Source organism: Artemia sp. Qi Xiang Cuo, chromosome 13, assembly GCF_049724085.1.
Source record: "Artemia sp. Qi Xiang Cuo chromosome 13, ASM4972408v1, whole genome shotgun sequence".
In the NCBI taxonomy this organism is placed as follows: domain Eukaryota; kingdom Metazoa; phylum Arthropoda; class Branchiopoda; order Anostraca; family Artemiidae; genus Artemia; species Artemia sp. Qi Xiang Cuo.
In genome coordinates, this window is record NC_142806.1 from 10,989,679 (window position 1) to 11,013,714 (window position 24,036).

A 24,036-nucleotide genomic window follows, 5' to 3' on the forward strand; every position below is an offset into this window, starting at 1 on the left:
CAAGCGCCTTTTTCCACTCTCATAAAATTTCCCATACTCTTTTTTGTGACTTGAAGGCACATTTAGCTCCATCCTTAAGGTAGACCTGTTTAATTATATTTAAGATTTAACCCATCAGTAATACATAAATAGGTAAAGGTACAGATTACCTACACCTGATAAGACAACTTATTTTGTAGTGTATATCATTCTGTCAGTTGGTCTGTAAATTAGCAGCGATACTGTATAGTAGAAGCAGGATGAGAAAATCACTATTTACTAGGCTATGTATATTCTGTATATGAGAGGGGTTGTCTCCTCCACAATATTTTGTTCTTTATGCTAAAGCAGTGGCAGATCCAAAGGGTCCCCCCCTAATGTCATCTAAAGTAGTGTAATTTACTTAATTAATGCAAATTTGTGTTAATTAAACTTGCTCCTAATGCAAGTTTAGGTAAAGTTCTACCAAATCATATTATTGACTTAGGAATAAAGTGAATAGCCTACACCATTCCATGCCTTTTTTTATGCTGATTACAAATATAATAATCATTTCTATTTGAAATGAATTTCAGCCCCCCCCCCCTATATATGCCAATTCCGGGTTAGGTTAGGCTGTAGAAATATATACCCTGAATTGGCATATATAGGGGGGCTGAAATTCATTTCCGATAGAATTGATTACTATATTTGTAATCAGCATAAAAAAGGCATCAAGTGGTATATTCACTTTATGCGCAAGTCAATAATATGATTTGGTAGAACTTTACCCAAGTTTATTTCAATCAACCTATTTTGTGCCTGCTGCCCTAAAAAGTTCTGGATCCACCCCTGTGCTAAAGTTAAGCCCTTTGTCTCATTTCCTCAAGAACAACTCCTGAAACACAAAAACCACATAATTAGAATAACAAGTACTTTTTAAGTTATGAAATACATTAAGTTCAAGAGCAAGATATTGAGAAGGGATCAACCCTTCTAATTAATGTTCTAGAAAATGTTTAATAATTGTTCAGGGGCTCTTCAAACTAGAAAATTCAGCCTAATCTACAGCTATTGTAGAGAACAAAAGCTTAAAAATCCCTGATTTAAGAATTTAGTGATTCCTTGTGGGTTTTCTTATATTTTTTTTTTTTAAGTATTTATCCAGCAGTGTTCTGTTGAATGCTAATAATTTTGGCAATTTTTTTGCAGTTCATATTATAGACTTGCAAATAAAGTAAACATACCACTCAATGCTTCTTTATGCTTTTTCCAAATATAATAATCCTTATTGTTGGAAAGGAATTTTACCCCCATCCCTATATATACCAATTAAAGGTATATATTTACACATTAAGGGTAGGGGTGGTGGTAAATTTTATTTCTGATGTAAATGAGAGTTAAGTTTGAACTTTACCACCACCCCTCCCCCCTAATGTGCAAATATGTACCATGAATTGGTATATATAGGGGTGGGGGTAAAATTCATTTCTTACAAAAATGATTATTATATTTGTAAAGAGCATAAAAAAAGGCATCAAGTAGTATGTTTACTTTATTTGTCAATAATATGAACTGCAAAATATTTACCATAATTTTAATATTCATTTTGTAATCATAATGTAGCCTACATTAAATGCTTTGCAAATTTTTAAACAAACACAGCCTTTCTTATCTATGTTAAAAAAATGGCCAAAAGATAAAATTAGATAATCTTATACTTCTTTCATTATTCAAAGTGGAAATGCAATTAATTAGCTACCAGTTATTTTATACTGGTTAACTAATGCACTTCTGGGTACTTGTCTATTGTATAAAACACACTCAAGAAGTGAAGTTTGGAGAATGTTAATGAAATAAAACAAAATTATGATGAAAATATAACAGTTTAGAAACAAATTTGGGCTATATATTTGCACATTAGGGGGTGGAGTCAAGCATACTGATATCATATATTAAATATGTAACTTAAACAAACATATTTTAACCTAACCAAACCTATTTAACCTAATGAAAAAACAACATGTTGAAAATAGAATACTTTATTAGCAGAATTGTGAAAACTACAACCTGGAAATATGCTCCCAGAACTCAGAAATGTCCTCAAGAATCACATTAAAATGAACTTGGCCTTCTGCCTTTACTGCTGCCCACCACATGTATTCTACTAAGTATGAATGTCATGATGGTGGGATGTATCTCAGTGTTGTTTGTTCCTCCACTTTGTAGAACCCCAAATTCTCTCTATTTTGTGGTTCACTTTCAAATGAGTGAAACCTGCTTGTTCCAGCTCAGTTGTGTTGTAGAATTGCATTAATAATGAACTAAAATGAACTGGGTCAAGAATTGCATTAATTATGAACTTTTCTTTGTCTTTGAGATGGTCAGTGGATGCCAAAACTCCCAATTTAATAATTCAAAAATCACTTTCACAATTTTGCTAATAAAGTAATCTATTTTCATCCTATTTGATTGTCACCAAACTTCACTTCTCAAGTGAGTTTTATTTAAAAGACCAGTACCCACTTCAATACAAGCCACTAATTAACCCCAAGAAAAATTCTACCCCCCCCCCCATGTTGCATTCAAAAAGTATAAATTGTATTTTTTCTTTTTGCCTTAAACAAATCTTACAACAACTATTGAAGAGCTGTATAATCCAAAGATTTTTAACCCTTTTTCAAATAAACCTGATTAAATTTTGTGTGGTGGGGGATGGGTGATGCTCAATACAAAGTTTAAATTAAAGAAATGATGTATTTTCCCCATTCAAAATGCATGGCTCAGGATGCATCAATCTTTTACAAGCTTACATGTCCATAGATAATAACATTATGGGTGAGGGGGGGGGGGTTGTTTACCACAAATGTAGTAGATTTTCCACCCACTGTCTACACATTGGGCTACTCTAAGGACCTGTCTTCATTCTAACCCTTCTCAAATATCTTATTCATCCCCAAAACAGGATTTAATTACCTCTACAAGAACTTATCTACTGAATTATCCTCCCTAGATAGCCCAGCTTCAAAACATGCCTCTGTTCTGTGCCTCTTTTACTCTAGACAATAAATCAAGAGAGTCAGACATTCTCATCTGACACCTAACTTCTGAATTACCTGATCAGCTAAAATAGAATATACCTATTTATATACCTCTCCCACTTTCTTACCCCTACCATGCCCTCTACTACCTGGACAGTTTTTGAAAAATATAAAAAATGAAAGCCAATTACCAGGAGAATGGGATCTGATTTTTCCATTTTCAATTGAAGAAAAAAGGAGGAATCCCTGCATGTACCAGTTGTCCCACTGAATGCCAGGGGATGGTAAATAGTTGGTTATGGTACAAACCATTCATTGTTAGGAAAAAAAAAGTATAAAGGACTTGTATGATCAAAGAATTAAGTTCAAATAACTAAAATTAAGAAGACTTTCACCATAAATTGACTACTGGTGAACATGGAATATGAAAATGCAAAATATGAAATATGGGTTAAATTTTTTTCTTCCCTGGAGTAAAAGGTAGAGTCCTACTTCTGTTTTTTAAATCCAGGCTGACACATAGCATTTACTTTGGCACTGTTCTCTTTTTTTTTCCCGCAATACAACCAGGGTAAAATTTGCCCCTCATATACTACCTTTTTAAAGACATCAACATTGATGTAGCAATAGACTTCTTCATTCATATCATCCTCATCAAAACTGTCATATCATCTTAACTGTCTGGCTCTATGAATAGTTTCTTCTTTGTATAGGTATTTTTCCTTCAGCAACTATCTCATCAACTACCTTGCTGATCTTTGCATTTGTTCTTTTTTAAGCTGTAGTTTAATGTGCCTATCAGTCAGAAATTTTGAAGTTCATTTCTTACATTCTTGACTGCATTGGGTAATGAAGTAGTTTTAGTAGTTGAAAGGCTCAGTTTAGTGGTCTCACCTGTTCATCAGATATGCCCTTTCGAAAACTTGCATGCATATATTACATTCTGATTTTATTTTAACATACACTGCAATATACCATGATGGTTTCACTTTAATGCCCTTAGCCATCCCAGATATATTTATCTGATAGATTATCATTTGTACTTTCGAGGTGATAACAAGTCGTTGGATTATTTATTGGATAATTAGATCTACCTGCTGAACCAGTTTTTTTCATATTGACTTATGACCTAAGCTTGTTTTTGGACTTCTCTAATTGAATTACTCTAAAATCCCCAATTGTTTATTGGAGAAATTATTATGTTTAAGCTATAAGATTGAAAACAAAAGCTTATATAGAACAATGGTTTATGTATTGTGAACTGTGTTTCTGCTATTACAAGAATGAGTGATGACAATCTTATGTGGAATCCTATTCTGAATTACATTTGTCCAGCAATTAAAGCTGGGAATTGCTCTGACAATATAGCCCAAGAAGTAGTGGAATTTTTTTCAGAGGATTTGATTGTTAATGCTAAAGAATTGTTGTGGCCTCTGCAAGGAATTTCTACTTGTGTTACTGTGTGAACAAAAATTATAGACAATGTTTTGGATATAACACAAGTATTTCATGTGTGTGAAGATAAAATTAACTTGTTTGCCATGTTTTGTAATTTTCAAGCCCAACAAAGTTCCATTAATCACAGGCAAGATCATGGCTACTCTTACCTGAAAAGTAAATGAATTGTGCATCAAGTTTAACAAACTTGTTGAGTCTAGTCCCTCTTCTCATGTTCCTGCTCCTCATGTGTGTGTTGCTGATCCTCATTCTACTGCAGCAAAATTGTCATATGCTGTAGTCTTAAAGAATCCCCCCAAAGATCTACCAAACCCTAAACCGTGAAAAGCATATTTAGACAGTATATGAGGAGATAATAGTTCAAATATTTTCGAATTAAAAGCAATAAAAACTGAATGGAAACTTTTTTTAACAACAAAAGTGCAGCGGAATCACTTACTGAAACAGTGAGTGTTAAAGATACAACAGTAAATGCAAAATTAAAAAGCCCTTCGTTTTTTGGAATTATTTGTCATGTTCCAAATGAAATTTCAGCTGAAGAGCTTTGTGCAATGATACCAAATTGTGTTAAGGCAATACAGATGGGTGATACTCAATCCTTTAAGATACAGTTCGATAACAAACTTCAGTTAAGTTCTTTAATGGATTCTCTGCCAATTTTCGGTTACAAAAGGTTGTCAGTAAAGGAATTCAAATTTAAGCCTATGCAATGCTATAATTGTCAATCATTGGTCATGCAGCTAAATCGTGTACCAGTCCTCCAATCTGCTCCAGGTGAGGTGGAAGTCATTCGAATTCTTGGGCTAATCCTTGCCAAAATTCTCAAAAATGTGGTTTGTGTGGATCTGATAGGCATCGATGCTACAGTATTAAATGACCAGAAGCTCAGAAAGTCCTGTCTAAGCAATGAATTTCGATATATTACGCGTAGCCTCATGGAACTTAAATGGTGGTGATGAAAAAACTGCCATTATTGGAGAGATTGTTGTCTTTTAATGATATAGTCTGTTTACAGGAACATTTCCTTTCAATAGAAGCCACCAGTATCCTCGAGTTGAACAAAGGAGTGAAAGCTTTTGCGTTTCCTGCAAAGTCATCTGTAAAAGGTAGACCATCTGGTGGGGTGGCCATCTTAGTGGCACATTAAACCCTGTGTTATATAAGACATCTGACTTTTTCATTGCTGTTAAGATCCATGAGACAATCCTCTTCTCTGTGTATAAGCCTACTGACTATAGAAACAGTAAATCTGAAGTGAAATTTTAGTGGGGCATGCAGTAAGCTTTCTAATTCTATTAGGAGCTGTCTTAGTCAAGGTTTCAAATGTATTCTTGCTGGAGGTATGAATTGTGATTTAACAAATAATAATAGTGCAAGAACCCAATTATTGTTAACCTCTTGTGATTATCTGTGTCTGACCACCAATGACTCTGACTTTACTTATGTACATAATTCTGGCTCTACCTCTTCTCTTGATTTTATGTTAAGTTCATCAATGATTCAGACGCATGGCAACTCTCATGTAGATCTGAGTGTTTGCACATCAGATCATTTTCCAATTATAAACAGTTTTAGCATAATTAAAGCAGGTAATGCTGGTTAAACCGAAAAGTGGATTACTAGAGAATATAGGAATAAGATTGATCCTATCCTCTATCAAGCTATGTTAGATAATATTCTAGGTAAGATCAAAGTGCCTTCTCAGTTGCTTCAACAGAGTGTGCATATATCAGATAAGGAGAGACAAGTGCTACGTAATATTTGCTGCAGTGAAATAACTCATGCTTTATTATGTGCTGAAACGGCTGCTGTCCCAACACGCAAGGTCAAAGTTGGTACTGAAATTCTTAAGTAGTCGCAGAACCCAGTTTTGAGTGAAGCTTGTCGTTGAGCAAAATTTTGGCTTGGGATATGGAATGGATGTGATCGGCCTAGATCTGGTGTTGTTAATCAGATTCTTTTTTATAGTAAACGTGAATTTGGAAAGCTTTTATCTAAGCATAAATGTGATGTTATTCATAAGCACAGTGAGAAGATTAGTCAGGAGCCAAATAAGGCATGGAAACTACTTAAATGAAAAAGTAGTATTATAAAGTCTGAAACCACTCCCCCAAATGAACATGATTGGTTATCTCACTTTACGGCTGAATTCTCATCCCCTGATCCTGTGCTCAAGGATAAGTTTAATGGGGAGCTTGATAAGTGTTTTATGTTGTGTAGGTCTAGTTACAGTTTTTTTGTTGGTGTTTCTAATTTTGTTTGTTTTATTTTAAAGCTGAAAAAGAAGAAATATAGAGGTTTTGATAAGCAATTTGATTTACATTTAGTTCATGCCAGTGATAAATCACGTTGTCATCTGCAGCTACTGTTACAGATGGTCTTTAACTCTAGTCTGGTTCCACATTAATTTTGTAGGGGGTAATTACACCGATACTAAAAAAAGGGGAAAATCCATCTGAATGTTTATCGTACCGTCCTATAACCGTGTCACCAGTTTTATGTAATTTAATGGAACTACTTGGGGTGGATATGCTCATAGATAAGTGTTCTACTCCCGACTCCCAGTTTGGTTTCAAAAAGGGGGTTAGCCACCAGCATGTGAATTATATTCTTGCTAATGTAATGGCTGAAGCACGTGACTTAAATGAAAGATTTATACTCGCAAGTAACGACGTGCGCCGCGCTTTTGATTCGGGGATTCATTCCCAGCTACTCCTGTCGGCTCTTAAGCGCGGGGTTGACCAGTCTGTGATATTAGCATTTAGAAATATGTATAAAAATCTTCAAGTACAAATTAATATACTGTCAAATGAGGGTCTAGTTTTATCTTCCCAAATAGTCCAAGTGAAGAAGGGTATTAGGCAGGGTGCAATATCATCTCCTCTACTTTATAATAACAGCATTATAGAAGCACAAAAGTATGTTAAACCAAGTTTTTTATTTCCTGGTGTAGATATTACATTATTAAATTATGCAGACGATATTCTTAATATAAGTAGATCTTTAACTCGTATTGAAGAGAATTTTGATATTCTTAATGCAATGTATGGAGGGATTGGACTGTTGATTAATTCTAGTAAAAGTAAGTTTATTGTTTTTAATGGTGATTCCTCTGGTGCTGTTTGTAAATTTGGAAATCAGCAAGTTATAGGATCTTGTTCCATCATGTATTTAGGACTGCCAACAAGCTCAGGTATGATTTCTACTCGTGCTGGCCTACTTTTTAATTTTTCAGTAAAGCGTATGGAACTTTTGCTTCAACAAAGGTAAAATATAATCGCCGAATTCGTGCTAGACTATAATGCGCTAGTAATGCCCCATGTTTTAGCACAGGCTCCGTTTTGGAATGTTTTTTCTTTAAAGGATAAGAGCAAAACTTCGGTCTACATTCTATAAATTTTTAAAGTTTCTATTGAATGTTCCTCTATGGGCCAAAAATTCCTTTTTAAGTAATAAGTATGGTGCTGCGGAGCCAGTTGTTGCCATTTTGAAACGCTGAGCCAAGTTTCCGAGGTCCTTGGATCTATCTAATAGCCTAAATTTGGTAATTAGCCCTTGAGTTACTCTTTATTTTAATACTTGTTTGTTGTTAATTGATTGTTTTTATGTGGTGTGTCAATTTGTTGTATTAGTGTCTTTTTTTCTTTTTTCTATTATTTCTGTTTTGCTCCATTTCATGCATTTTGTATGTACTTTTTTTGAATGGGTTAGTAAAATTATTATTATTTCAAATAGGCCATTTCAATATCAATATATAGTTATAAATCTCCCTACCATGTCCTCATAGTTTCAACTTAATATTTGTATCTGTTCTTAAGATGTTGTAAATATGCCCATATGACAAATTTGGATGGACATAGTGTAGTTTGATTTAGTTCAGCATCCCTCATAACATGGTCTGATATTTCCAACAGGCCCCCCTTTTTTCCCTAAGATATTGCCCATCACTTCTGAAAATCAGGATATGCGTAATACCTTTCGAACTAGTTTTACACCTCCCCTCAAGTTTTTCTGAAAGTTGAAACTTGATACCCTGTTTTGTCCCTGAGTCATTGTATCTATGATATCTTGACAACCTGTATGCACTTAAACCCTTTTGAAGAAAATTACCTTTAGATGAAAAAAAATACCATTGATTCTGTAGATGGGTGCATAGACATAGCATCAGCAACTGTAATGTCAGTGCCAGGTTGGTAAGTTCCTTTATGAAGATTTCAGGATTTTTGGGCCATATTCCAGTTTTCTCAAAGTCACTTATGATGTTGTTTGGGGTGAACAATAGATGAAGATTTCAACCAAAAAGCAAAGCAATGTCATATCAGCATTGCCTACAGTAAATGCTTTAGCGTTGCCTATAGTAAAGGCCATACAGCTCCAATGTTTTATTATTATTATTTATTATTATTTTTTCCCAGAGGCATTTCATATGGAAGGGGTCGTTGTATAAACTTTAAAGGGGAATAAGTCGATTGGAAATAAAGAGTTCTAGTGCCCTTTTTAAGAGTCAAATGTGATCAGAGGGCAACTAGCCCCCCCCCCCTCACGCCCTTATTTCCCCAAATGCATCCAATACAAATTTTGAGATAGCCATTTTGTTAAGAATAGTTCAATGATCACATAACAAAAACTCCAGTTTTGACACAACCCCCAAGGACCAGGGGCAGGCATTGTAAGTTATGCTCTGTTGGCATATATGGTTCTTATGGAAGGAATGCTTGTACAAACTTCAGAGAGGGCTCATTTGATTGGAAATTGAAAATTCTAGCTCACTTTTTAAGAGTCAAAAGATATAGGAGGGTAACCAGCCCCCCTCCCCTTCATGCCCTTTTTTCCCAAATATATCCGATACAAATTTTGAGATAGCTATTTTGTTAAAAATAGTTTAAAGATCATATAACAAAAACTCCAGTGTCAACACAACCCCCCAGGGCCAGGGGGCAGGCGTTGTAAGTTATGCCCCGGAGGCATTTATGGTTCTTATGGAAAGGATTTTTTGTACAAACTTCAAAGAGGACTCATTTGATTGTAAACTGAAAGTTCTAGTTCACTTTTTAAGAGTCAAAAGAGATCGGAGGGCCCCTAGCCCCCCGCCCACTCGACGCCCATTTTTCTTCAAACCCATCCGATAAGAACTCTGAGATGGCAATTACTTAAAAAAAAGTACAAAGACCATGTAACGAAAACTCCGGGGTCGACACACCCCCCCCCCCCTCGGCCTAGGGGTAGGCATTGTAAGTAATGCCCTGGGGGAATATATGGTTCTTATGGAATGTATGCTTGTAAAAACTTCAGAGAGGGCTTATTTGATTGGAAATTGAAAGTTCTAGTTCAGTTTTTGAGAGTCAAAAGAGATTGAAGGGCAACTATACCCTCCACCAAGCCCATTTGCCCCAAATACATCCGATAAAAATTTTGAGATAGCCATTAAGTTCAAAATTGTTCAAAAGTGAGATAACAAAAACTCAGGTGTCAACACAACCCCCGGGGGCAGGTGTTGTAAGTTAGGCCGTGGGGCATATATGGTTCTTATGAAAGGGGTGCTCATATAAACTTCAGAGAGGACTCATTTGATTGGAAATTAAACGTTCGAGTTCACTTTTTGAGAGTCAAAAGAGACCCGAGGTCAGCTACCCCTCCCCCTCCCCCGCCCCATGCCTTCTTTTTCCAAACCAATTTGATGAAAATTTTGAGATATTCATTTTATTAAAAATAGTTCAAAGGTCGGATAAGAAAACTTCCGGTCTCAATAAAACCCCCCAGGGCCCAGGGGTAAGGCGTTCTAAGTTATGCCCTGAAGTCTTGTATGGTTCTTATCAAAGGGATGCTCGTATAAGCTTTATAGAGGGCTCATTTGATTGGAAATTGAAAGTTTTAGTTCACTTTTTAAGACTCAAGAGATTTAAGGACAACTAGCTCCCTTCCCACGCCCTTTTTTCAACAAACCCATTTGCTACAAATTTTGAGAGCCATTAAAAAAATGTTCAAAAATTAGATAACAAAATCTCCGGTGTCAACACAACCCCTGAAGACAGGGGGGTAGGCATTGTAGGTGTTGTCCTGGGGGCGTACATTGTTCTTATGAAAGGGATGCTCGTATAAACTTCAGAAAGGGCTCATTTGATTGAAAATTGTAAGTTCTAGTTCACTTTTTCAGAGTCAAAAGATATCCAAGGGCAACTAGCCACCCCCCCCCCCCCACACACACACACCCTTTTTCCCCAAGCGCACCCGATAAAAATTTTTAAATAGCCATTTAATGACGAATAGTTTAAAGGTCAGATAAGAATAACTCCTGGGTCCACGCAACCCCCAGGGCCAGCGGCGTCCTGATGCTCATTTTATTGAGGAAGGGGGCGATCTTCGTAAGTTTTACCGAATTGCTACCTGATTTATGCCGAATTTTCTGCAGATATCAAGAATTTGCTAAATTTCGGCGGATTTTGCAAAATTTCTGCCGAAATTTTCGCCTTCGGCAAACTTTTACTGAATGCCAAAAAAGTTGGGGGCGGCGTGCCCCTCCCCGACCCACTCAGTATGCCCCTGCCCAGGGCCCGGGGGTAGGCGTTGTGAGTTATGCCCTGGGAGCATATATGGTTGTTATGGAAGGGATGTTCGTATAAACGTTATAGAGGACTCATTTCATTGGAAATTTAAAGCTGTAATTCAATTCACTTTTTAAGAGTCAAAAGTGATCGGGTAACTTGCAATAACATACAAATTGCTGATACAGGTGTATCAGCAACTTCTGGAACAGATTAGCGTATCAAGATGAAACTTCTGGGGCATCTACCTGCTGCTACTGCTATTAATACTGCTACAACTACAACTAATTCAACACTATTATTACTTCTACTGTTCCTTCTACGACCTCTGGTACTATTAAACTAGCACTATTAAGGCTACGCATATCAAGTTAAAAATTTGACAGAATGAGGTATTTGAGGTGGAACTTGAACTAAATCAAAAGACACTATGTGCATGCAGATTTTCAAAATGGCCTATCTCAAAAAGAGATTTGTGTAGTAAGCTGGAACTAACAGAGGGAGCTTAAAGAGAAAGTCAATTGACCCAAAAAAAATATGTGCATGCTCAGGCCTCAATTTACCACTAGGTCCCTAGGCCCAGACCTAGGAGCGCATAATGCTAGCTGGGGCAATAAAATATCACTGAGTAATTTTTTCCTGACAAAAACTGGACTGATTTGATTTATCGTCGCCAGGTGCACTCTGCCGCCACGCTGCCTATTCACAGAAAAGTTACTTTAAAACAAAACAGGAATTCCATGGTCACTTCGGCTGTGATAATTAAAAGGGCGACATATGCCATTTTGGTCGAAAATGAGTTATGTGTATGTCATGGGTAAACCCAGCACGAGGAATCGAATGGTGAAGTCAGAATTCTCCTATCTCCTACCGTTGCGAAGATAAAAAAGAGACATACGCCACTTTTGGACGCGGATCGCAGCTGGGCCAAAAAGGAGATACGTGCAGAGCACGTGTCTCCTTTTTGACCCTGTTCTTTTGAACTTTAATATTTGGCATATGTCTCCTTTTTGGCTCAAGAATCAGCCGAATTTCAGCATAATCATCGTGATTTGAAGAAAAGAAGAAATAGTTGTTGTAATGTAATTGAGACCACAATGCATTACTGGACGTATTGTAAATTGTGTGTAGTGATGGCACTGCCAGAACTCAAAGTTCAGACTACCCCAAAGATGAGGAACCAAAGGGATTGCCACCTGTCACTGCCAAAATGAAAAATCTGACGGCTTATTCAGACACCGGCGAAGCTTCTAGCATTGGTTCAGATGAGTATTTGCCAGTTTAGGAAAGTTCAAGTGAGAGTAGCGGAAGTGAGAAATGCGATAGAAAAAGAAAGAGAATGAAAAAAGTGCGAAACAAAAACAACAGAAAAACTTCTGTAGCCGAGGAAAATTCAGATGAGCTGGAACAAGACCGACCCCAGTAAAGAGCAAGACAAAGATTCTCTACCAGAGTCCAAGAAGAATCCTGTATTCAGAAGTGCAAAAGAGAAAAAGAGAAACGAAGCGAGAAGAAAAGCAAGCATTGAAAAAGCCAAAATGAAAAGTCCTTTTATAGATAAGGAATTCTCGGCCGGCTGTAAAATGAAATGTTCTATGTTGTCTATGGAAATGCGGAAGGAGATCCACAGCGAATACTGGGCTCTGGACCACGTCGAACGCCTAACCTACAAAAAACCACTGATAGAGGCAGTGAATATTTTCCGGAGAAAGGTGAAAGTAGATGGCCGTTTGCCATTCAAGAAAAAGCTCAGTTATAGCTATTTCTTACCTTTGAAATCAGGTGATGACGGCAGTGCGAAACCGTTACATGTCAGGGTCTGCCGAAATACTTTTATGTGGACACTGGGATTTTTTAGTGCGAAGCGGATTGAGAGAATCTGCAAGAAGATTGGCAAGGAGTCTGTGACTTTTCCAGTCAAGGAGAGACGTCATAGACAAAGCAACAGCAAAGAGACATTAAATAAAGAACTTATAGTGATGCATATCGAGTCTTTCAGGCCATGCCAGCCGCATTATCGTCGAAAAAATAGTCCAAATGTGAGATACTTACCAAGAGTATCTTGTTCAGTTGATGCTTTATGATTTTCAGAAAAACTATCCAAATGAAAAATGCTCTCGTGCTTCTTATGCCGCTGTGATGCACAGCATGAAAGTATCTTTGAAAATGCCTAAGAGCGATACCTGCGAACTTTGTGACACCATGAAAAACAAAGAGAAAATTGAGCAGATAACTGAATCGGACAAGGAGGTAATGGAAAATCATAAGCAAATGGTGCAGAAAGCACGAAAGGAGCTAGAAAAAGATGCGCAGCACCCTCATGGGGTGGAAAAAGTGGTGTACAGCATTGATATGCAGAAAATACTTTTGCTGCCCATTATGCCAAAAATCAAGGAGTCACACTTCACTAGCCGTTTAGAAGTCCTTAATGAGACTTTTGCTCCTGTAAAGTCAGGAAGTGTGCCGGAGACCGCGTATTGCATAGTATGGCATGAAGCCATCTATGGCAGAACTGCTGATGGCGTGCTCTCAGCCATATACAGTCTGATTAGAGAGTTGCAAGAAGTGAAAGAATTTGTGTTGTGGCGAGATAATTGCTCAGTCCAAAACAAAAATTGGATTCTGTTTAGTGCACTTTTCATCGTGAATCAGAGCTGGGGACCCAACTCCATTACTTTAAAGTACCTTACTAAGGGTCATACACATATGACGGCGGATGCTATCCACGGTTGCATCGAAAAGAAGATAAGAAATCAGGATGCTGTCGAGGATTTGAGCGAGCTGGTAACTCTGATGCAAAATTGCAGGAAAAACACTCGTGTGAAGGTTCTGGACACGAAAGATTTTTTCTTGTGGAAAAATGAGAAGGCATCTAAAAAGGGCCCTGAAAAGGATTCTATCCTGCTGAACAGAATTGTGCAGGTTACTTTTCAAAAGGGGCAGAAAGATCTATGCTACAAGTACGATTTCAATGACACTTTACAACGTTTTGATTTTCTTAAACAGAAATTGAAGTGCATGAAAGGTTTGCCAGAGAATGTGAAAGGTCCTAGAGGGATTTCAAAAGCAAAGAAGCAAGGAATTTTGAGGCTATCCACACACATTTCCGATTAGCGGAAAACGCAATTTTGGATTGACTTGACAGTGAATGAAGAGTCTCCTGATCTAACCACGTGTTTTGAAGGATGCCAAAGTGATGTTATTTAAACAACGACCTAATAAGCTACCTTGTGATTCATTTCTTCTTGTAGATTCAAGTAGAAGTAGCATAAGTAGAATTTTGCACTAATCAAAATCCATTTTTGGTTCTGGGATACTACGAACTGCAAACGTGTTTAGTCATTGTTTAAACATCATCACTTTGGTGTGTCTTGTGGAAGTAAATCTTCCAGTGTTCCAAACAGGTCGTGCCAATGATTGAGTTTTTTTTTATATTTTACTTTGCATTATCCGAAGTTCTTTCAAGAGGTTGTGCCAATTCAGTTCCTTATTTTTATTCTTTTATCATTTGAAATAAAACAGATATATTATTTGAAGTCCTCGAGTACAAAAAGAGAAAGAAGAAGACTACGAATAGTTAGAGTCGGGCGAAGAAAAGTTTCAAAGTACTTTGACGAAACGGTGAATTAATATAAAAAGAGGGTAAGATGCGCTCGGTCTGATAATATGAACAAAACGGCCACAATCCGGGAGGTTCTTGTAAGTAATTCTGTAGTACACCAACGGAAAGGAAGGGAAGCTAGTGCAAAAAGTAAGACTGGATCAGAAATCTCTAGTACTTCAACGGAATGATTGTCACAGGTAAATTTCATATCAAAAGAAAGCTCAGAGGCAGCCTCTGTTTGATATTGCAGACAAAATGCCCAGAGTCCTTCGTATTTTTTGGAATTCAGAACGACAAAAGAGGATTTTCTTATGGAGTTATAACATGGGGACCTGGCATATGTCTCCTATTTTTGTCAAGGAAAAAGGGGACATACGCCATAAAATGGAATGATTTTTAGCTTGCTCAGAATACTTGAATTCAATTTATACCACTGAAAAAAGCAGAAAAAGCTGGTCTAGAATAAGTTCCCTTGATCTCCATTAGCCTTGCCCTTCAGAGCGACCACAGCCAACAAACTTTTTTCCGTTTTCTGGCTCTCCTGAAAAGTAGCAAAAAGGCGTATGTCACCCTTTGAATTATCACAGCCGACTTATAAACTGTCAGTTGTCTCCCAAGAATGGTAGCTGAGAGTTCGGTATAACCCCTCTCTTTCATCACTTTTCGCTCATCAGTTGTGTTCTGTTAACACACAGTTGCATGGTTACATGGTTACACACAGTTACAGTTACATGGGAGTTCAGTTACACGGGGGTTTAGTTAAATGGGGTTGAGTTGCACGGGGATTTAGTTGCACTAGGGTTCAGTTAAAGGGGGTTCAGTTGCATGAGGGTTCAGTAGCTCGAGGGTTCAGTTGCACGGGGGTTCGGTTATAGGGGGGTTCAGTTACATGGGGTTCAGTTACATGAGGGTTTAGTTAAATGGGTTGAGTTGCACGGGAGTTGAGTTGCACGAGGGTTCAGTTAAAGGGGGTTCAGTAGCACGAGGGTTCAGTTGCACGGGGGTTCAGTTGCACGGGGGTTCAGTTGCACGGGGTTCGGTTTTACGGGGGTTCAGTTACAATGAAACCCTACTCTCATACTCTCATTTTCTAACCCTTTTGTAGATAACAAATCGGGCTAACAAGCTGTTTGCTTTTAGTGCAGCGTATTCTCTGAATTGTGTAAGTTATAGTTCAGTTTTATTCTTTTCTTGATTGGTGAATGTAAATGTTTCGAAGATTTCACGTCCCTTGTCATCTGTCCAGATTAGGAGGCGTGCAAACTTTGATTTTTCTGTCTTTCCTAAAAGTGATCCATCAAACATTAGATTGACGTGTTTCTCATATATTTTCCATTTGTCTGCAAGCATCGATGGTTAAAAATTTATTCTTGTCCGTGGTTGCTTACGGGCTGATTAAATTAGTGAGGCTGATTGGTAATACCACTTCTGCCATAATGTAATGTTTTTTTAGATTATTCTTTATTAAACCCAGACACTTATAAGTAAAGCGCATAAGCAAAAGCAAAATAAGCATATAAATAAAAGCAAGCGAGTAAAGCAATATCATATATTACTACGTGCATTTCCTATTTTTCTTAAGTTGGGGGAATTGAATACCTGGAATTTCCAGCATTGGTAATGGTACCTGGATGTTGGTTGATTACGAATGAAGTGATGGTCTGGAGTTTATCATGCTGCCAGTGGAACGGAATTAGCAGTTGAATTAGAGCCACTTCTTGATAAGCACTTTGGAAAAACCAATGTCATCTGGGTCCCAGGAAAAATACATCTCCATCAAAATGAATTTTCACATTTTATTTTTATTTTTATCTCAATAGTACTCTTAGTCACAAACAAAATGGTCCTTGCAAAATCTATTTTTGTTATAAACGTTTCATTATTTATTGAATCTACAGTCACTCCAAATTTATTGCCATTTTTATTGTTAATTATTTTCCTTTAAGCTAAAGGGTAATTCCTCCAAGCATTTTTTTTTCAGCTGGATGATATTAGGGTATAGACAGAGTAAAATAATATTTAGTTCCTATAATAATAATAATAATAATTTATTTAGATATTTATTACCCACAAAAACACTGTAGAAGTATTACAATGTGGAGTACAAATAAAATACATAGAAAACATACAAAAAACGAAAAATATTAACTGTAGAAACAAATTAATATTACATACACACAAGAAATAAAATTCGCCCACCCATGCAGAAAAAAAAACTCACAACAAACGAAAAATATTTACTATAGAACAATACAACAAGACGACTAAGAGGAGAAAGTCGATCAAGAGTAGTACCTGTATAGCCTCCTGTATAGCTTTCCCAACTTTAATGTTATGTCAGGTATGGTATATTTATTAATTAGAATCTGGTTACGTGTCCTGGGGGAATGAAAAGAAGAAACTTACAATATCTGAAATAACTATTCCGGATTCTTTTTACATCACTTTTTCTAAGGATGGGGAAATTCCTGTCGTGTAAAGGACTGAAAAACGGACTGAATGAACACAAAACGTATAGTAGAGTTTCGCCAGCGTCCGTCTGTTATATTTCCCTCGATTGGAAACAATTTTTCCGTATTCTTGTATTTTATTCTTGTATCGTATTCCGTAATTGTATTCCTTTAGGAATATCTGAAACAGTGCGCTGAGGAAAACTGGAAGATTATTAGTAAGCGTTTTGCCCAAACACCGCAAAGTGTCAACAGACGTAATAGAGAAATTAAGAGGAGATGAAGAAGTTGAAGCGAAAGATAGAAACTCACACTTTTCTCCATTTAATAAAAGGCCAATCTCAGAAAATGTATTGGAAACAGAAGATACCATTTTGGAGAGACCAGTCCCAGTCGGACTAATCAGGGGCAAATCTGGCTACTCTCCATGGAAAATTGCCTCCAACGGAAAATTTCTCCTTCGAAAAGTCCTCCCACATAAAATACCCCCCCCCCCTCGCCAGGAAAATTAACTTGGGACAATTCCATTCTCACTGAATTGCCCACCAGAAAATATCTTGTGGATGATTCCGCCTGAAAAGTTCTTCTTAGCACACTTTAGTTTGAAAAAGACCTTAATTTCTTATTGTTGTACAGATGATGCTGGAAACCCCTCCTCTGTGGAAATTTTTTTTCCGGAACTTCTCCTGTTGAAAATCCCCCCCCCTATCCCAAGATAGATACTCTAGACAAATCCAAGCAGATGGGAATTTTTCTGGACAATTGGCCTACGGTACCTTAACATCACCACATGTAATTGAGTTGGAAAAGAGAAAGTAAGACAAACAACGAATTTTGCATATGAATTCTGGCATATTCCCTCAGTGTTAAATTTTCCCTAGAAAGTTCGCCCTCTTCAAACAACCGTTTCTACGAGAAATAATCCCCATGGAGAATCCCGGTGCCGGTACTTATTTAAACTACTGGATATTTGGCAGTGTTTCTTCAAGACCCCGGTTTTATTTATTTATTATGTGCACCTGTTTGTTACATAATACTTAATTGAATACCTATGCGAATTTATCGAATATGACGTAATTTTGTGTGACTTGTTTTGATAGATCTTACGGGTCGCTAGTCAAACGGGGAACCCCCGGGTGTAAATGAGGATGACACATTGTGCACACGTGGGTGTTACATCATAGCTAATTGTTTACCTATGCAAAGCCTTAGCAGCCAATTCCAACGGGGCCCTAGGAACCAACAAGTATTATTGATTATTGATCTATTAGGCACACCTGGTTGTTGCATTGTTATTAATTGTTTGACGCGAACTAGACAAGGACAGTTTAAGTTTGGTATTGAAGTCAGTACGGTGCTACGTAAGCATTATTGCGCAAATGATTTCACTAGCCAGTTATCGATCCCATATTCAAAATTGAATGACAATGATTCACCTTATCGTTTCTTTGGAAGGTATTTCTGAGGATCCTGTTTTATTCCCCATATTTTTTCTTTAGTTTTTTCCCCCAAACTCTATTTAAAGCGCGGGAGAGGTTACTTCGGCTTGAAACAGTTAGTTCTACTTCTTCTAGCAAAAATAACGGAATACAGAAATAAACACAGGAAAAGAGAACATGGAAAAAATGGAAGGAACACGGAAAAAACATAGGAATGAAATATAAGCACACAAAAAATACATGGAATACAGAAAAAAGCTGGAAAACAAATAGGCCTATGGAAAGCACAAGGAATATATAAAAAAAATGGAAAAACATACAAATACATGAAAAATGGAAGGAATATGGAAAACGGATAAAGTGATAGCGTAACATGAGCATTTAATTCATAATTTTTTTTTTATTTCGAACGTAAGACCTAATTCGAATTTTCTGTGGAATACACCATTGAAGCAAATACTGAAACTAACGGAAGATATAACAAGAAATGAAATACCATCCATGGACCATGATTGTTATTGACACTCTGTGCCCCTTGTATTGTATTTCAAGCATGAATCCTTTTTTTTTTTGTAACACACATCCATATTTTAAGTAAACGCAACTCGTTTTGAAGCAAGCATTTGATTATTTTCATCTTGTTTCGAGCAAAACCACAGTTTGAGGCGTTGATTTGCATATTTTCTTCGATTTTCGAACAGAAACACAATTCACGCCAATGTGGCTCTATGTGGCTTTCCCGTGGCATCCTTTGGCACATATTATCATTTTAAAAGCATTTTCAGCCATTTTCCTACAAAAATAACCGTATAAACTATATAAACTACAATTGACCGTTTAAACGTAAAAGAAAATTCCCAATAACGTTTCTTCTAGAGAAAAAATAACCTTATAAGCCGTATAAACTAAATTCGACAGCGTTTAAACGTAAATGAAAATTCCCAATAACGTTTTATCTGACAAAAAAATAACTTTGTAAATCATAAAAACTAAAATCGACCGTATAAACTTACACAAAAATTCTCAATTGTATTTCTTCTGATGACTCATGGCACTCTGTGGCACGCATCATCATCACTTAAGCATTTTCAGACGTTTGAATATCCTTACATATGTTTTTATTTGAACAGTCTGACTTTCTATTTCATTGTTATATCGTGATATTCCAAGGCAGTTCACGCAACCGTGGCACTATGTGGCTGGCCCGTTGCACCCTTTGGCACACGTCATCATCACTTAGGTGTTTTCAGACGTTTGAACGTCCTGACAGATGTTTTTCCTTGAGCAGTGGGGACTGAAGTTCCCAAATATTTTATCTCTAGAAATATAGTGATGTACGTGGTTTTTTTCAGAAATTTAAAATACGCATGAAATTACCAGCTATTGAAATCATTTGCGCAATATGAATGTATGTGACAGGTAATATCACTTAATATTAAAGTTTAAATCTTACCGTATTTTTGCCTACGTGTGGGTCCTTTGAGGGGGGATGGCTTATTAGAGGTAAATTCAAGGGGACACAATACATGTGACTTAATTCCATATTTTGTTCATTTTTTATTGGTATTATTTTTTCTGCTGCTCCATTCTGATCATGGAACCTTACGAGGGGGCAATTTTGAAATATCCTAATATTTTCAGTCGACGCCTCTAGCGGCATACATGGCTTTCGAAAGATATTTAAAGTAAGTACGAAATTACCAGCTAGTAAAATCATTTGCGCAATGCGTGCGCATTAAAAATACTTTCTTTTTTCATCCTAGGTATTTTAGTAGCTTACCGGTGCTCCCCAATGTCAAGACATGTGGGAATAAATGAGGAGAAAAATATTGAATGAAATGAAATCAACAAGAATGGAGAGAAACATAGTTTTAGGTTGATTAAGTAAGAAACTAATGGAAGAAAGGGACCAAAACCACCCAAAGAAAGCTCAAAAAACATAATCAAGCTCCATGGAAGGGATCTACAGTATACTAAAAAGAGCTCACGAAGAGCAAAACAAAAGATAGAGAAAAGTTGCATCCCACTACAGGAATTCTTAGCATTCTTTGAGAAATGATAGAAAAGATTCTTCACCTGCCCTTATCCCCCCCCCATCGGGCCAATCTTCGGAGGCCCCTTATGCCATCCCTCCAGGGGCTCCCAATATCAATGAATTTCGTGCTAGTGAACATTGCTCCCCATGAATCATTTGATATGGGATTTTGAGAAGGAAGTTGTGATCTTCCATGCCCCCACCAACCCACCGGTTCCTCCTATTCCGGTTCCACCACTACTGCTCCCAGGTTACAGCGGTTCCAGTTCCAATTTTGCTAGCTCCCACCCCGGTTCAAGTTCCAGTTTCAATTCCACTGATTCCAGCCGTTGTCCCACAGGTTCCGGTTCTGACATTTCTGCCCCTCCCCCCGATTCCGTGGTTCCAAATCCATCAATTCTGCTCCGAATTCCGCCTGTTTCAGGATTTTTTTTTATGCGGCTGCCCCCGTGGTACTCTGTGGCTGGTCTTCGACAATAGCTAGTTTATTGCATGTTTTCAAACAGTAATATTTTTACATTGGAAGGATAAACAATTACATCTTACTTTAAAAACTTAAGATAAAATATTTCAAGAAAGTGTATGTACATGATAAAGTCATCGTAGCATTGAATGCTGACAAACACAAGTAAGTGAACTCTAAAACTGTAGCGGTTTTCAAATAATACCAGGACATCCCCCCTCCCTTGTAATATTTCTTCTGGAAAGTTCGCCCAGAAACTTTTTTTCCCATGAAAACTTATCGTGGAAAATCTTCCCTCGCTCCTTTACATAAATCCCACCCTAATAATGTCCAAATACTTTCCAATAAAGAATATTAGCCCATATGTGAAATTCTTTCTTTGGAGACTGTGGGAACTGGAAGAAAATTTGAATTGACGAATCAAAATAACTTGATTTTTTTCCCAAATACTAAAAGAAAATATAAAACAGAAGTGAAGACATTTTTTTATCCAGAAATTATTAGAACAAAAGTCAAGCTCAAAATCACTCAAATTTTGGCAGTTAGTCGTAATTTTTTGACCCCGTACGACAGTATAGGTTAAGAATTGGTTAAGAATTACAGTAGTCAGCCTTAAGAAATGCAGGTTGTCCACATAATTATATAGAAGGTACAAAACCATGATAAAAAAAACATGCCCGATAAGGAATTAAACCATTGACATCTTGATTCAAAGTCTACCGCTCTGCCGACCGAACTACGAGTTGTGGTAATCCAATTTAATGTACTTACTTCTGTTGGGCCATAATTGTATAACTTACCGCCCTTTTCCCAGGGAATCTGGAGGGTTATGTTATCACTAAAAGTATAGTTATTGGACCTTTCAGCTATGCTGAAAAAAGTGGCTATTTCAATATGTTCATTGGATGACTTTAGGGGAAGGTTGCCTTGTGGGTAGGGTAGGGGGGCTGCCCTCCAATATCAATACGCTCGATACCACGTACAACCCTTTCCCCGTGGTTTATGGTGGGTCATATCATCACCAAAACAATAGTTGTTGGATCATTGAACTATGCTGAGCCAAATGGCTATCTCAGAATTTTGATTGGATGAATTTAGAGGAAGGGGCCTTTTGAGGAGGAGGGCTGGCGTCCCTCCAATCTTATTGGTCACTTAAAAAGGCACTATTAAATTTATTTCTCGTTTGAATGAGCCATTAAACATCTCTATGATGTTCTGGTCACCCGCTAGCCCTAGTAGAAAAAAAGGAGACATTTTACAGAAAAATGACTTTCCTTGTTGTTCAAGATGGAGGACTATAATTATCCAAGTCAAGGTTTTTGACCATGCTGATTGCACTGGTGCACTTTTTATTTCGATCTGGAAGAATTTTTGAGGGTTTTCGAAATCACCATAAATCACCATCAACTTACTTTTAAGAATAACCGACACAGTAGTTACCATTCCTGAATCAGTGTGAATCAGTTTTTTTTTCTCAGCAATTTTTTCGCAGTAGTAATTTTTTCAAAATGTGTTTTTCAACTTTTGGTTACTATGGGTTGTGGTTTGCTCTTTACTAGGTTGCAGTTACTGCTGCAATCATGATTCCTGGATGGTCTTCCTGAAAAGTAGTTACCATTCCTGAATCAGTGTCAGATAGTAATTTTTTTCGCAGTAGTAATTTTTTCAAAACGTGTTTTTCAACTTTTGGTTACTATGGGTTGTGGTTTGCTCTTTACTAGGTTGCAGTTACTGCTGCAATCATGATTTCTGGATGGTCTTCTGAAAACTGGGTTGTGTTGAAGCTCATGGGTCATGTTAGAATCATCTCCTTCGCACAATCATGGAAATTTAAAGCTTTGAAAGGCAAATAAATGCATCTAGTTTCTCTTAAATTTCTAATTGTAAAGTATTTTCTTAATTGTCAACATTACTGCCTATACTGCCTGTGATTTGGAATGCTTATTTATACGTTTCATTCTATTTCAGTGAGTATCTGTTATTCAAGGATTTAGTCACTACTTCTGAAATGGATCAACTAGAATTTCGTTTGAAGTGGAACAACTACCTGGATGTATTTCATGGAGCTTTTTTATCTCTATCTAATAGTGAGCACTTCACAGATGTCACCCTATCATGTGACAGTCAAAGCATCAAATGTCACAGACTTGTTCTCTCATCTTGTAGCTCCTACTTTGAAACACTGCTTCTTGGGATTCCACACTCCCATCCTATTATTATTCTAAAAGATGTAAAATTTGATGATCTGCTAGCTTTGGTGAAATTTATGTATACAGGTGAAGTGACTGTTCTACAAGCTCAAACTAGTTCATTAATAAAAGTGGCTGAAATGCTTAAAGTTAAAGGTCTTGCTTATCCTGATGAAACAGATAACCTGATACATAAACCTAGCTATTCTTGTCAAAACGATCAAATGACTCCAGCTACTGTAAAGAGAAACGAAGTCGACCAAAACTCTGAAAGCAGCATATTGGCTGAACATTCTTTCAGTAAATTAGAACCTTCTTTAACAGATAGCTCAAATGAAAACTTGGTTAACTGTCCTGCTGAAACTACTTCCTCTGTTTATAATACTGCTTTTGCTGCAAGCAATTCACGTGTAAGTTTCATTGAAGTTTACTTTATTCAAAGTTCAGTGACCAAAGAATGGTTATGTATTTGATTTGGATTTCAGGAAGAACTAGGTTGAATTTAAAAGGTAGATACTCACGTTAAAGAATCTTGCTCTCCACTTGAAAATATAGAATATGCTTGATGAGAAATTTATTTACTTACTTATTATTTTTGATAGTAAAAATTACAAAGCATAACGTCTGATTTTGCTGTTGAGATTTTTCTTTTTTTATCCGACATTTCTTTTTTCTCACATTTTGTTTTTGTACAGTTCAAGGTGCAGTTCACAGTTCACGATGCAGTTGTACAGTTCAAGGTGTCAATGTGCTACCTGATCGTAGCCAAAACTGCTTAAATTAAATTTGTTCCTTCTAGAAGACAATGATAAAGGAGTTTAATAATATCTTAATAGTAATATTAATAAAATATAATA

At 36.9% G+C, this 24,036-nt stretch overlaps 1 protein-coding gene across 1 annotated transcript in view; it reads left to right on the forward strand.

Annotated features, from left to right (window-relative positions):
* Positions 1–24,036, forward strand: part of LOC148944943 (uncharacterized) — a 37,730-nt gene continuing 13,694 nt past the window's right edge. The window contains exons 1-2 of the mRNA XM_089099113.1: positions 1–79; positions 22,959–23,589. Coding sequence (XP_088955239.1) covers positions 22,999–23,589 — 591 coding nt within the window. The 5' untranslated portion in view covers positions 1–79; positions 22,959–22,998. The remainder of the gene's footprint in view (positions 80–22,958; positions 23,590–24,036) is intronic.